General features: G+C 37.4%; 1 protein-coding gene and 2 long non-coding RNA genes across 5 annotated transcripts; 2 read left to right on the top strand and 1 right to left on the bottom strand.

Moving 5' to 3' along the window:
- Positions 1-815: 815 nt before the first annotated feature.
- On the top strand, positions 816-3,131 carry LOC116413984 (uncharacterized). Its single transcript, XR_015294577.1, has 2 exons — positions 816-1,110; positions 1,198-3,131. It is a non-coding gene; the product is annotated as an uncharacterized LOC116413984 (long non-coding RNA).
- A 3,070-nt stretch (positions 3,132-6,201) lies between these two features.
- kat80 (katanin p80) lies at positions 6,202-15,195 on the bottom strand. 3 transcript variants are annotated; one of them, XM_086915699.1, is made up of 16 exons: positions 14,873-15,184; positions 14,449-14,579; positions 13,980-14,324; positions 13,712-13,902; positions 13,480-13,630; positions 13,209-13,372; positions 12,989-13,110; positions 12,740-12,793; positions 12,351-12,596; positions 12,053-12,236; positions 11,678-11,978; positions 11,422-11,601; positions 11,267-11,343; positions 11,107-11,181; positions 7,950-8,069; positions 6,202-7,854 (listed from the first exon to the last, which is right to left on the bottom strand). In XM_086915699.1, exons 1-16 carry the CDS (start codon positions 14,904-14,906, stop codon positions 7,722-7,724), a joined length of 2,508 nt encoding a protein of 835 aa, XP_086771825.1. In that variant the 5' UTR covers positions 14,907-15,184; the 3' UTR covers positions 6,202-7,721. The 3 variants fall into 3 exon arrangements, with proteins under 3 accessions (XP_086771825.1, XP_086771823.1, XP_086771824.1); XM_086915697.1 differs by having other exon boundaries at positions 12,053-12,596; positions 14,873-15,195; XM_086915698.1 differs by lacking the exon at positions 12,740-12,793 and having other exon boundaries at positions 12,053-12,596; positions 14,873-15,190.
- Positions 8,809-10,062, top strand: LOC105734932 (uncharacterized). Its single transcript, XR_015294575.1, has 3 exons — positions 8,809-9,062; positions 9,368-9,650; positions 9,788-10,062. It is a non-coding gene; the product is annotated as an uncharacterized LOC105734932 (long non-coding RNA).
- Positions 15,196-15,235: the final 40 nt, after the last annotated feature.

Here is a 15,235-nt window from a genome sequence, read left to right as displayed (position 1 = left end):
ATATATATTTAATAAAATATTCTGTATGTACCATAGATACATCCCTGAAAAGAAAACGGAAAGAGGCAGAAGATTGGGTTTCAATTTCTGTCCTCGACAGGGCAAGAGGCTAGACAATAGGCCGACGAAACGAGATGCTATCGATTAACTATGCGAGAGTACCGCCTTTCCACTCTCGTTCCTTTGTCCCCCTTTTCGCTCGCGAAAACTTCCCTCCGCCCCGTCCCCCTTTCGCCCGGAATTTCACGCACACCCCTCGCGAGCGAGGGGAGCGATCCTACCCTCCGAGGGTTAGGATCTTCCACCCTTCGTCCACGGCCAATCGCGGCCCGTGCACGCCCAGTGACGTCACGCGCACCCCTCCGCACCGTAATTAGCCAATCCCATCGCCGGGTGGCCACCATCCAACCCCTGGTCCGATTATATTTACGAGCCAATGATTTCCACCGATCCTCCGTGTACGCTCTTCTCAACCGACACTGTGCACACGTAACGTAAGTTGCAAAAAAAGAAAAGAAAAGAAAAAGGAAGAAACGGGAACATTGCACAATGGCCCCTCTTTCGAGCGTCTCTGTTCCTCTTCCTCTTTTCGAAGAGAGGGAAATTATCTATCGTCCGAAACCGATTGGGGAATCCAAGTGATCGATGATCAAAATTTCATCCATTTCGTAACATCAAACTGTTGATACATTAGGTGTGCAAATAAGATCGTAGCCGAATTCGAATTATTTCCCGTTCGTGGCGCCATCTGAAAAGCGTTCTTGTTCTTTTGTTTTTAAGAAGAGTCGCGATGAGCGCTCTAAGATTATTCCAGTCCAGTCCTATGCAACGATTTCGAGCGATATGGCGTGAAGCGAGAAGCGTGATTCGCGTCATTGCTTACTTTTTGCGTTCCAGCTTAGGAAATCGGTTGTCGAAGCTACCGAAACGGTTTTCGCGGCACTGGAAGAGAACGCTGTATCTTACGGTACGTGCAAGAAGATTTAAAGCCGGAAATTTTAATTTGGAAGACGACGATCATTTGAGTGCATCGAGAAAGTTCGGTGAAAAATCGCTCGATGAAAATCCGACCCAGACGCGAGAAGAATTGACGCAGAAAAAAACGATTGAGTAATCTTGTAATCTGATTTACGTAATAAATTTTGAATTTGGAAAAAAAAGAACTATTTGCACATCTAATATTTCTCGCTTGCGTAGGATGATACTTTTCGTAGCTAGCATCCCTGGCTAAAATAAGATATACGGGAAAGGCACAAAGGGAGGCTAAGAAGGGAGAGAAAAAAAAAAAAAAATAGAGACTTGAATGAGCTTCCTCTCTTCGAAGAAGGAGAAGAAGATCTTCGGTAGATAGTGATTACACGACGCAGCGGTGTACGATGGCGCGGATAGGAGGAAAGAAGAAAAGGAGACGAGGAAACGATGACGAGGGAACGGTTTCGAGGATCGATGACAATAATAAAAAGACGCGTATCATCGATTCGTAGGTGTGTTCGAGTATCGCTTTCTACTAAGTTAGGGATAATCCGCTTATGCCCGGGGCCGGCCTGTCGTTCAACGGTCGTTCATCGCCGTTCTCGGTGGCATTGTTGCCGGCGTTTTGTGAGAAAACAGCATTTTCGACGCTCGAGGTGGCGACAAGAAGAGGGCTTAACTTATCTCCGTCACAACAAGAACGGGCAGCCCTCCCTTTTCGCGTGGGACGATCCTACGTTTTTTCCTGCACCTGATTCACTTGAGAATATCGTGTACGTAAAAAATAGGTAAATACACCTCTGAATCTAATCCGATCCGAGTATTATTAGTAAATTTAAAAAAATTCACGAAACCAAGTTTTTTTTAAAAAGTTTCTTCAGAATGATTTCTAGTGATTATCGCGTAGTTTTTCTTTTCGCTTTAAATAAATTTTTATAATCGCTCCCTCGACCAATCTTGGAATAATCTTCGACTGTTTTCGATCAATTTATTCCACGCTTTTGCGCGGAAAAAGAGGATGTTAAAAAGAGTTGCAACGGTATTCGAAGCGATAACTCTTTTAAGCACGATATTCGTGATCGATGAAGGGTTGCACGATCACCCCTCTCCTTTTCTTTCCTCGTATAATCCCATGAATACATAATCTAGATGCAAACAGCCGCCACGCGTGGCTCGTTTTAGAACGACCGTGATATTTCACGGATTACGAATATTTGCACTTCGTTTCACGGTATCTCGATCTCTCCATTCAGGAATCGCGATCAATGTCTCTCTCTCTCTTCTCTTTTTTTATCATCTCTTTCGTTGTTCGAAAAAAAAAAAAAATGAAGTTGATGGATGAGTTCGATTCGATCGACCTGATCAACGAACCTCGTGCGTAAATGCCTTTCCTTCCACACGTGTTATTCACATGTTAATTGATAAAAAAGATGGATGATTATGATCCCTAAAATGGAGAGAGGAAAAAAAGGATGCAAAAGGATAATTAGAAAATTGTTTTGTAAATTTTCCGTAGAATTATTATTTGTTCTTAGCTGTCCATACGTGAACGGTATTCAGTTTGTTCATTCGTCATGTTAGTTTTCACGCGTTGGAACGCGGGAAAGGACGCGTGGGAACGAAGAAACTGATAAATAGTATTAAAGGCAGTAAGAATGACAAGCTCGTTGAATTACAAAAATTGATCGTTTTTAACGCTCGAGAAAAAAAATTCACGAATCGCTTCCATCTAATCTGTACATCGACATTATCTCGATCTCGGTGAATCTTTTCCCGCTTTGCTTCGATAAAAATGTAATAATAATTTTTACACTTTTGCTCTACGAAAGATGCGTAAGATAAGTAAAAGGATTTCATCGATCGACGCGTTTAAAAAAACTAAGCTTAATCGGAAAAGAAACGACGGTACTAGTCTAAAATAATTTTCGATTAATCAAAACCATTCGATTGGTTATTTTAATTCTCTAATTAGGCTCTACTAATAATAATGTAAATTCATCTAATCCATCTAGTAAGTAGATTTTTTTTTTTTATTAAATCTTCGATTGCTATGATTACTATTAAGATTATCGTTATTATTATTATTATTATTATTATTATTATTATTATTATTATTTCTTAAAAAATATATCAGTCCAAATAGAACTATAGATAAAATATATAGAAAATTTTGTCCTTTTTTTTTTTTTTTTTTACACGTAGTACCGTCTCCTATCGATCCTTCCAAGGCGATACAGGAAAGCATTAGAAAATAAAATTAACAAATCAACGTCCCTGCGCATGCGCTCTCCGCAGGCCTTTTAATCCTTTGCACTGGTGCGAATCGCAAATAGTACGAGGAATAGTACGATTAATAATAGAAAATATCGTTATATTGTTATTTACATATTAACGTACAAAACTAGAACGTTTCTAGCAGGCGATTAATATATATATATATATTATATATATATATATTCGTATATTAATATTAATCTTAATCGTCCCATAACCTCATCAATCGCCGTTTCATAATTGAACCATGTTTACGAATACAAATATATTCGCTCGTATATCATCGTAATTATTATCGCAATTATTATTACTCGATAAAATTGGTTTCGCAACGTTTCGAAACGATCCTTAATAACGAGAACGAGAAAAAAACATCGAAATTTTTCCTCGATCGATTTTTTTTGCGTGTATGATTAAACATTGATCGTTTAAAAAAAAAAAAAAAAAAGGGAAAAAACGAGTTTTTACCTATAAACGATTAAACTGGCACGAATGATATGCAAAAGGAAAAAAAAAAAGAAACGAAAAAAAAGGTAATAAAAAAAATACGCTACAACTTTAACCTTAATATCTAAGAGCTGTGTTACGTGTTATCGTTCACGCTCACGCGGAGGATCGGAATCACTTGCACAAATTTATATACCTTCAACGTTTCCTCGATTAATCCTAAGTTTACAGTCGTAAGCTCTACGATATCGTTCGAGTGTGTCAAGTTACAATTAATTGAGCGTAGGCAGCTCGTAGTATTTGTTCGTTAGGAGTGCAAAGGCTTAAACAACGAAGGCGTTTATGTATATGTACACAATGATCGAGCACGAGGATGCGCTTCGTCAACTTTGTTGAACTCGTTAACACCTTGGCCTGCGAAACGTAATATTTCTCGGTCGGTTGCGCACGGTTTCATGGAAAACTAGTAATCGAGTTAATTTATCGAAGTTTATTAATCTAAGTTCTTTAATCTTTTGCTATTCGATGATTTCTTTTTTTTTTTTTTTTAATGGAAAAAAAAATTTTGAATTTGAAGAGAATTCGGATGAAATGTAATATTGAACGATAGTTTTACAGGCGAAAAATAGTTTTAACGCAGCCAAAGTGTTAAAGAACACATCCGCAAGTGGATGACGACCGAAGGAATAATAATAATAATACACACTCACACTTCCTCTCGTGGCTCTCGCACTTTCTCTCCCTTATAAAAATACGTTGGACGGAACCGACGACGAGTCTAGGTCTCCTCGTGCCTTCTTTTTCTTTCTTTCTTTCTTTCTTTTTTTATTCTGTTCTACTTGTATCTCTTTTGTTTTTTCTTCTTCCCTTATTCTCTCGCTTAATTAAAATGGCGTTAAATTTGCGTAACGACGATCGTATTTTTGAGCATTCCGATTCAAATACTCCTTTCCCATCTCTGTTCCATCGAGAATTCTACGGGATCGAAGAAGAATAAATTCAAGAATTCGTTACTCTCGACTCCTTTATCTTCGTTTTAAATTGTGCTTCTCCGATGTTATATAATCGTATAAATTATACATATATATATATTGTGTGTGTGTGTGTGTATATATAAATCGAGAAGCCTCGAGAACTTCGATCGACATGACATTTTTAAAAAAGTTAAGTCTAAAAATTGTAGAAAGACTGATATGCAACAGGATCACAAAAAATATTCGATGTTTTTTTTTCAGCAATAAAGGTAATTTACTTGATCACATGGTATAAAAACAGGTTTGTTAATAAAACTCTTATAGGGACGAAAGTGTACATTTTGTAAAGTGAATATACATATTCGAGTAATTCGTTTCTTTCAACTTTTACGCGAGTGTGTCGAGAATAATGTTGTTTCAACGTTGAAAAAAACACGCGATAGTATCGGTTGATGTACGCGTCGCTCGAAAAATTTCATCGATTAAAAAAATATTCGAATCTCGAACAGTCGAAAAATATAACGAGGTCGAACGATTAAAAACAACCGCCCCTGGACCCTTTTTCTTATCTTTTTTCTATTTTTTTTTTTTCTTTCTTTCTTTCTTTCTTTTCCGTTTAAATACTCTAAGAGAAGAAGGGATCGACACTTAAACTAAACACAAAAACGTTTCGTCCCTCCCGTTAAAATAATTCTCGCCTTTTAAATCTTTAAAAAATAACGCTATATAGTCTTTTTTTTTTCTCTCTTTTTTTTTTTTTTTTTTTTGTTTCCGTTACCGCCTCGTCAACCGACTGCTTCTCTGATCCCAAAAAATTGTCACTGGAACACGATGTCGAAAGGTATCTTCGACGGTATCTCTACGATTCATGCAAAAAAAAAAAATGAAATCCAAAAAATCTCTTTGAAAAAACATTATCATCCTCTCTCTCTCTCTCTCTCTCATCCTCTCGATAATAATCGATTATTACGAAATATTCATTATTGTACACAGTTTTGCAAAAAAAGCTGTGGTACGAGTGATTTCACAGTTTAACGATCTGCAATCACGATAATAACGTTACTCTACACGTTTATCTTTTATTCTAATAAACGGTACCCGGAGTTTCGGGAGTATCTCTTTCGATTTTCGAATTTTCGAATTCTCGAAATTTAATTTCGGATGGACGAATATAGCAGACGATTGTGTGTAGGCCGTTCCTCGACGATGAAATCTCTCGTAATGCGGCGTTTAAAAATTCGGGAGGTTAATTCGAGGAAAATAAGAACGAAGAAGAGGGGAACGTATTAAAACTGGTATCACTGAGACAAATTGAAAAAGAGGCGAGAATGAAAAACGAAACGCATTGTTCAAAGTTCATAGTACAAAGAAAACGTTTCTTAGAATCGTGTCATTTTTTTCTTTTTTTTTTTCTTCCACAACTATTTAACTTCTTCGCTCTTCTTTCGACATTTCCAATTCTTTTTGCTCGTGTTGAAGAAGCAAAAACTTTTAAAATTCTTCTAAAATTCTATCCAAAGTTAATAATCCGATGTAAATAGTAGCACAAGAGAAGTGCAAGAGTTTTATTTATTCTCGTCTCTTTTTCCCGACAATTATCCTTAACTCTTGAATTTTCAACGTCAACGCTCGAATTTCAGAAAAAAAGGAAAACTAATTCTAATCCGCGCCTCTTCAACTCGCAAGCAGCTTCGACATTTCTTTTTTTTTTTTCCCTTTTCTCTTTTGTTCGGGAGTCATACATCGAGTCATATATCTACTAATTAGAGTATCTTCTTCTCTCTCTCTCTCTCCCTCTCTCTTTTTTTTCTTTTTTATTTAAGTGAAAGGACGCAAATGGCTGTTGCAAAAATACAATTTGTTATTTCTCATTCTTCCTCCTGTTATCATTAGAAAAATGTTGTATTCCTACCTATCTTTTTATTATTTACTTCTTAATTATCTCACTTGTCGTATTAATCATCATCATCATCATCATCATTTTCTCTTCGTTTCGTTTCTTTTTTTTTTTTTTCCTGCATTAGGGTTACTTATACTCGCATGCGTAAATCGGACACGAGACTGGCAAGAAGGCCATGGATAATACAACCGCGTTTCTCGATAATTTCCCCGCGGAGAGACAATAGAATACAATAAGAGAGATGTCGAGAAAAATTTCGTCCTCGCGAAAACCGCCATTTCATATTTATTTCTCTTGGCCCGAGGCGAGGGCAAAGACGCATGCACCACAACTTCGTGAAAAAACGTAGGACGACGTAGCACGCCATCGATATACACGATTATACAATCTGTCTGTACACAGCGCAATATATTAAATGATATTACACTTTTCTTCTTTTTTTCTTTTTTTTTTTTTTTTTTTTTACATAATATAATCATCAACACCTCTTTTATATATATATATATAATATTTCACGCATACACTCACTCACTCTCTCTCTCTCCCTGGTATTTCATAAAGAAGAAATTCGTAAAACTCGAGGCGCGGTTTCGCGATCGACGAAACTTTTCTCGACGTTTTCTCAAGGGTTCATCCGGTTCCCTTTAAAAAAAGACGGGACAGGCTCCAACTCTTGTGCGGAGCCGAAACGACGAACGAAAATGTCGTGCGCAGCCTCGACAAATTTTTAAATCGTTCAACACGCTCTCCTCCTGTAGTTTGTGTGATGATCGTTTGCTGAAGGTTTACGAAGAGGAGAGATAAAAAAAAAAAAAAAAAAGTATCCGTTTCCTTCTTTTTCTTCTTCTTCCGTTTCAATGTCGTTTCAGCGTCATCATCTTCGTCGTGAATTTCGTCTTCCGCCGCTCGTTCGTCTCCCTCCTCGAACGTGGCGCCGCCGGATGATCGGTTAGGACCCGGAACGAGCCGAGGAGCGAGGAGGAAAGCGTTCCCCGGCGAGCTGATCCGCCAAGCTTGCCCGGGTAAGGCAACTCGAAAGCGTGTTGATGATTCTCCCTCGTGGTCCACACGCCCCTCTTCCCTCGAGCTTTCTCGATTCCCTGTCAGGTAACGACGAGTCTGGCGGCCGGGTTCACCATGCTCCTCAGCCGTGGTCACTCGATGCTCCTTATCAGCACGGCCAACTCGCGGAACAAAACGCCCAATTTGCCCGGCGTACCTTGTTTCTTCAACAGGATACCTCTGATCGTCGAGAGCTTCTCGAAACAGGAGAGGCACTTGTGGTATCTGAGAAGAGAGAGAAAGAAATATATGTACATTTTTTTTCAATTACAATTCTGACTCTAATATTTTTGATTGTATTAATTAAAAGAGAAAGTTACCTTTCCTCCCGTGACACGTCTACACCGATCGTGTGAAGTGGCGCTTCCACGTTCGATTTGATCACGGATGCGAAGTTTCGTAGGATCAGTCTCAGCGCCGAGCATCCTACAGTTATGTACCTGAAACAAGCGAGATAAGAATAAAAAAGAAAGGAAGAAGGGGAGGAAAAAAAAAAAAAAAAAAAGAAAAGAAAATCGGATTCAGGGAGACGCGAGAAAGGCGGTGGTTGCGACCGGTGCTTGTCACGGCTAGTTTGTTCCAAAACGTGTTATTAGCCCATAACGACGCCAATAAATAACGAAAGGCACGGAAGGCTTGGCCCTGCAATTCGACACGCTCGCTTTTGGCCGGCGATAAAGGGTTCACGCGAGCTCCCGTTCGAATCGGCGAGACGAATCGCGCGGCCCGCCCTGTAAATGTTCCACGATCGTCTCATCAATATTTTATATTATATACACCACCACCACCACCACCACCACCATCCGCGGGAAAACACGTATTCTTCCCAATCGAAGATCTTTTATCATTTTTAATCGAGTTATGAAAAGGTTTCTCTAATCGTCGAATATATTTAATATTCTTTGAATTGCGAAAGTGATATTTTAATTCAAGATCATTCAACGAGGATAGTTAATCTAGTGATTTATTTCATTTTGGCAAAGTATTGGTATGTACAATTTTTTCCAAGAAAAAAAAAATTTTTTTCAATTCTTTTATCTATGCGAGATAATGGTAGATTTTGGGAGAGGGGGGAAAGGATCGATGAATTGGAAAAGGATCGAAACGACCCTCCCGTGTCGTGTCGCGTGCCGTGCGACACGGGATCAAATATTCATCGGTGGCGCGCTCCTTTTTTTTTCTCACGAGCCCACTGCCACCTTTGACCGAAGGACGAAAACACCGTGACGAACCAGCCGTGAAAATGGCGGATAGTTACGTGCGCGACCGAGCTACATTACGACGTCAAGATGTGTGTGTTTAGCTGGCAATTTCCTGCCTGGATTCACCCTTTCGATTATTTAGCTGCCGAGCCGAATGAATCGAATGCATCAATAATCGGTGCGAGCTCGAGATTCGAATTTTCAAGGAACGAAAGAAGAATACCTGTTTTGGTAAAACAGATTATATATATAAAATACGTTTGAATGTTTATACAATTGAAAGGAGAATAAAAAGTGATTGGTTGGACTTAGAAATATAGCATTATCCTTGATAAGATGTCTCTTGAGAGAATTTTTATTTCAAACTTTGCACAGAGAGTTGTCAGCTTGTCTTTGTCACAATTAGAAAATAAGACGCTTTTAAACGAGTTCGATGAATATGTATTTACGAAAGATCGAAGATCGTATTTTTAAAACGCTAAAGATCGTACGATTCCATAATTAGTTTTTTTTTTTTTTTTTTTTTTTATTTCAAGAATCGTGCAGCGGAACTGTGGCGGAAAAAAAGAGAAGACGGCAGCTGCTAGACGACCGACAAATTAGTCGGAATTCACATTTATGGCATCGATTACAAGTTTCCTGAACGTGAGCAACGGGCATAAACGACTAGCTATGGAAAGCATCGAAGAAACGAAAAATTCATACGTATTTGCATGTTGACGATATATCCACATTTTTTTCGATCTATTATCTAAATGTTCATTAAATATACCCGATAAATTTGTCAATTTGTCAATCGAAGATTCGAAATTATAAATGGTAAGATCGATGATTTCTAATTAATTCCGATTTAAATCATTTTTATTACGGTCGATGATGCAACGATAAATTATCTTGATACGTAAATTGCACATTTGTCATTCTTTTCGTTTTTTTTTTTTTTGTTCTAATAATAGGAATGACAAGCAAGGAGGCAAAACGCGAAGATGATGATCGTCGCAATAAACGACGGAACGAACGACGGAACAGCAATTTTCCGGACTGGTGGACTTACATTCTAAACGGATGTACTATTATTAGATCGTAGTTTGATATTGGCTTTGCTGTTCAATTAATATGGGAAAGCCTCGGGGCTTATCTGATCTACGATCTCTAGTTTTAATCTGGAAAAAATCAATTACTCAAACGATCTTATCGTATTAAATTTGATAATAAATTAAACGTAACACAACGATCGCTTTGTTCGATAAAATTCATGCCTTATTTTCCTTTTTTTTTTTTATTTATAAAGGCGAAGCGATGAAATATAAGAGGCGCGCGATCCATTCGACATTAATAGGCGTGTACGATTTATAATGCGCATTGTGTGCGTAATTAGAGGAAGAACGGGGCAGGAAGAAATGGATAACCAATGCACACGTGAAAGGAAATGCTCGTTTCTCGTCACGACAGCTCAATAGCAACAGCTTGTAACTGTGCACCGGTTAATTACACTGTTTCGAGCATCGGTCGTACGAGCTGTTAGATCCTTCCGCTTCTTACTTGAAACTACTACTCTAAAATAATATGATTTCGATTAATTATCGTTTCAATGTAAATTATTCCCTTCTTTCGATTAACTTAAATAAACATCGATATTAATAAAATACGAACGAAAGCTATGCTTTTCGAAAGAATGCATCACAGCCATACCCAACTTCCTACGCCAACATTAATATTCACGATCGGCTGTCAGGCCAAGAAAGAAAAGGATTTACCGTCCGTAACTGTCCATGAAGTGCGTCAACATATGCGTGGCCCTTCGAGTTTCGAGATCGGACAATAATACCCGCGACAGGCGAGGATTCAAGCGTCGAATTTGCATCTGCCACTGTCTTCTATTGTCTCGGCTAATTTTCGCGAACCCTCCTCTACTTGTCAGTCTCTTCAACTCGTATTTCCCCGTTCCTCGAATTAGCCATTCCCATACAAACGACTGAGCCACGTGAAGTGTACGTACGCGACCCCACTCGACCATACCCTGTTTGGTCTCGCGTTTGCTATTCGAGAACTCACTTCGCATAGGGGTGTCTCGATTTTCTCTAATTCATCGAGCGTGTTGCGTTTCACGATGGAAATTGATGAAGTAACGTTACAGGATATGCGTAAACGTGTGTTTCATGTACATCCATACTTTATACGCATAGCGGTGCGAGATGTTTAAAAAAAATGCGTGAGATAAAATGAAAAATCGTGAATCTAAAAATTAGAAGATGTTAAAAGAATCTTTACTCACATTTCGTATTTACTTTGTAGGAGATCACCGATTGGACCGAGTAGAGAATTACATAAATCCAAATTCCACATTGTTCTAAAAGTAGAGAGTAATTGAAGTTAAAGTAAGAAAGAAATTGTAAGAAAGATTTCCAATTATTTGTTCAATCGTGATAGCTTACGGTTTCAATGTCAGTATCCCTAATAGATCCACAATAACTGAAAGATCGTTCATTGCCACGGCAGATTCCACAGCAGCCTGAAAAATAGAATAATTTCTTATTAATCTTGCCATGCTTGATAGTTTTCACTATACATTGGATGCTATTACAATTACCTTAAGATCTTTATTATGCCACAGAGAATAAATAATTTGCAAGGATCGATGACGACTCGTAAGTACTGCCATCATAGATTCATGACCACGCATCATGCTGTTGAGTACTTCAGCTTCCGACATCTCGTTCAGAACTCCCATTTGAGAAAAACCTAACCCAGTTGGATTTGCATAGTGGTTCTGTTAAAGAACATTATTGTATCACAAGATAATTCGACTTTTTCATTTTAATTTTCTAGATAAAAAACAAACTCACTGGTAAGAAAGTTTCAACATCCAAACCGTAAGGTTTGTCGGCACTTATGGGAACGAATTCTCCTTTGTCCGCGTTCTCTATACTCGGCCTTATTTGAGACGCGCGAATCTCTAGCTTAAGATTTGGGGCTACTTGAGCTTTATTTGATTTCTTTGCGGCGAATGACGTGGCTGTGGAAGCGTTGCGCGCGGACAGCGACATTGAGGTAGCGAAATTCCTGTTCAGCGAGGTGGACCTAGATTGCGCAGTATTCGGCCTGTTTAACGCAGGATCGGAGGGACTGTGCCTTATACTATTAATTCTGCAAGAATATATTTTCAATAATTGCCATTGTTACGTAACATGCTAATTATAGAACGTCATATTTATACTTACTGTACCGGGTAATCGCTTTCGTAACCCTGTTCTCCATCTCTACAGCTATTTTGTCTTTTTAAATAATGCTTAGGAGAATCCGGGCTAGGTGCTCTATTCTTTAGTTTTCCATCATCCATTACTGGAAGAACGGCAGCCATTGGTGCTACACGAGGTGTTAGCGTAGAATTTGATCTTTGAGGGCCTAGAGGTTGTGGAAGTGTTGTTATATCATTATTAGGACAGCTTTTTTTTCCAGGAAGAGGTGTAATATTTTGTCTTAGAGGTGGTATAGATGCCAAATTTTTTGAAGTTCTACCAAGGCCATTATTTGCTTGAAGATTCGCTTTTATTTGGCTAGTGGTCGTAATAGAATTTCTTTGAAGAGGCGGCGATGTTTTAATTGGTTGAACACGAACTGGTACAGGCTTTGTTAATGATAACGTCGATGCGGATGGAGGTGAAGATGACGGTGATGAAATTGGCGGAACTTCTCCTGAATCCACTATATTTAAACTTGACATTGAGGTAGAAAAATTTTGCAATATTTGTGGTTGTGTAGGATCTATAAAAAGAAAATATTTGGAATGATTTAAAATTAAACACTTTGTACACGATACATATAAATTTTACATTAATAATTCATGCAATATTGGTGTAAAAGAAAAAGATAGATACAGAAAATTTTTGTTTTAATATAAAACTCACCTACATCTTGAGGCTCCTCGAAAGCCTCAGGTTCTGGAGGTGGAGTGCGAGACACTGAAACATATCGTGCATAGCATGCTCATTCACAAACCATACAGCATAACATCCAAATTGTAGATGCATTTGTATTTTCATACATGTGATTGTAGGTGAGTAGTTAAGAGTTAGTAAGAACAGGATTTGAATGTGTTATGATACATAGTAGATCTTGCAACAAAAAAGAAAGAAATTATATGGTTATATACTCACATGATCTATTGGGCTGAAAAATGTCATGATATTCAGTAACATTAGGAATATCTGCATATGTTGATTCATCTTCTGGATCAGTTCCAGATTTATCTGCTTCTTCTATAGTTCGTACATCTAATCTATAAACGAAATATTATGTAGAGAAAAATAATATAAAATATAAAACGTTGTATGAAACATAATGTATGAATATAAGAGTATTATTTACAAAACTCACGTATGTTTTTTTAATCCAGGTGGTCTTTCTCTAGAAAAACTTTTCCTTAACGAATTCCCGTGACTAAATGGAGAACCAGATGTTGAAACTCCACCTAATGGAGCAATTTTCTTTAAATCACACACATACAAAACAATATTTGCAGTGTGATAACTTGCACCAATCTAAATAATTAATAAAAACAATTTTAAATTCTGTATTATTATTTTTCATTATATATATTTGATTACGTATATGTTATATACATTAAATTTATTAACAATAATCTTACCAATTGATTCTGAGCTATAGCTATATCCTGTACTTTTCCCCAACCAGTTGGGATGGAATCTAACGTTCTACCTGGTTCCCAACCATAAACTTTTAACACATCATGGCAACCAGCAAAAAGACATTCTCCACCTTGACTGAAATAGAGACATCTACCAAAAAGAAGAAATATTAATAAATAATGAAAAAATTTTAATAATAATAAATATTCTATAATATTTATAATTACTTACCTAATTGCAGAGGAATGACTTTGGTCTGTAGAAGATACAAGTTGAAAAGATTCCAAGTCCCAAAAATGTACTGTTTTATCTGCACTTCCACTGGCTAGTAAGAATTCATGAGGATGAAATTCCACTGTTGTTGCTGGACCTCTGTGTTCAGAAAATTCTCTTAACTGTCTACCAGCTCTTAAATCCCACAACTAATTAAAATAAAAAAAATATTAATTAATTATAATATAATTAATCAAAATAAAAATAAAATTTATATAATATTTACCTTAACCATTCCTTCCTCTCCTGCACTAGCTATCCATTGACCATCAGGACTAAATTTTAAACTATTTACCATCCTATTGTGTCCTTTATAAGTAAAGATACAACCTTTTCTCCTTATGTCCCAAAGTTTAATAGCAGTATCTAAACTTCCTGATGCCAGTAATTCTCCATAAGGATGAAAATCCATACAACGTATACCTGCTTTATGTCCTGTTAATGTACGAGCTAATTTAGCATGTTCTAAATCCCAAATTTTTAATGCTCCTGTTTGTGAGCCAGCGCATACTAAATCTTCTGTCTGTCCAAATCTTACACATTCTATAGGAGTAGTATGACCACTCAGGCTCTGAAAATCAAGAAAACAAAATTATAAATAATAAATTAAATATTAAATTGATGTAAAATAAAATTTTATTAATGTTTCAATTCACTTTTTAAGCAAATAAATATAGAAAAAGATAAAATTATACCATAATACAATTCTGTTTTCCAACTGCCCATAAATTTACTTTCTTATCATCACCGCCAGTGACCAAAACGCGTCCAGATTTGTGACCTAATGCCAAACAATTGACATTGGACGAGTGGGCAACAAAATCCTCTGTATAGAGAAAAACATCATTCTTTTAAACTGTTCTTTAAAGTGGCCTGAACAAAATGTCAGTTTTCAACCACATCATAAAGATAATATATTTTCGATTTAAAAAAGGTTATGACCATAATAAGAAAATGCAGCGGACAATTAATAGCTAGATCTCAACAATAAACTTGTAAACATGAATTGTTTACTTATCTCAAAGAAGAGAGACCGCCAGAAGAAAATCCGTTGAACGAACATCGAACATTGATGTATTAAATAAAGAATATATGAATACGAATGGGACAATCACTTACGGAGTTTCCATGACCTCTTCGTGGACGAAGCCATATTCCGGGACCACAGGATTGCGTTGTGCACGACTTATTTGGCAACGACAACAATTTGAGATTTCAGCTTGCAGATGCACAATTTTTTTTTGCTCGAATTCGTAGGTAACATTTTTACTTTGTGTTATTATTCAGTGCATGGACGATCGTTCAACGGGGCCACAGCATCTCGCCGCGTTGTGGTCCTGAAGGCAATCCTTTCCTTGAAACTTCTGTCCGTTTTCACAAACCGTTCGTTCCACCTCTTCGTCGTATCTCATTTCTTGAATCTGCCTGTCCGTGGGTAGCGCGAACTAACGTGACGTTGAAAAATATCGAAGTTCTGTTTCT

The sequence above is a fragment of the Apis florea genome, unplaced genomic scaffold (assembly GCF_048593485.1).
Source record: "Apis florea isolate Af1SG1 unplaced genomic scaffold, ASM4859348v1 contig_3793_pilon, whole genome shotgun sequence".
Classification (NCBI taxonomy): domain Eukaryota; kingdom Metazoa; phylum Arthropoda; class Insecta; order Hymenoptera; family Apidae; genus Apis; species Apis florea.
This window is presented reverse-complemented; position numbering and strand designations above follow the sequence as displayed.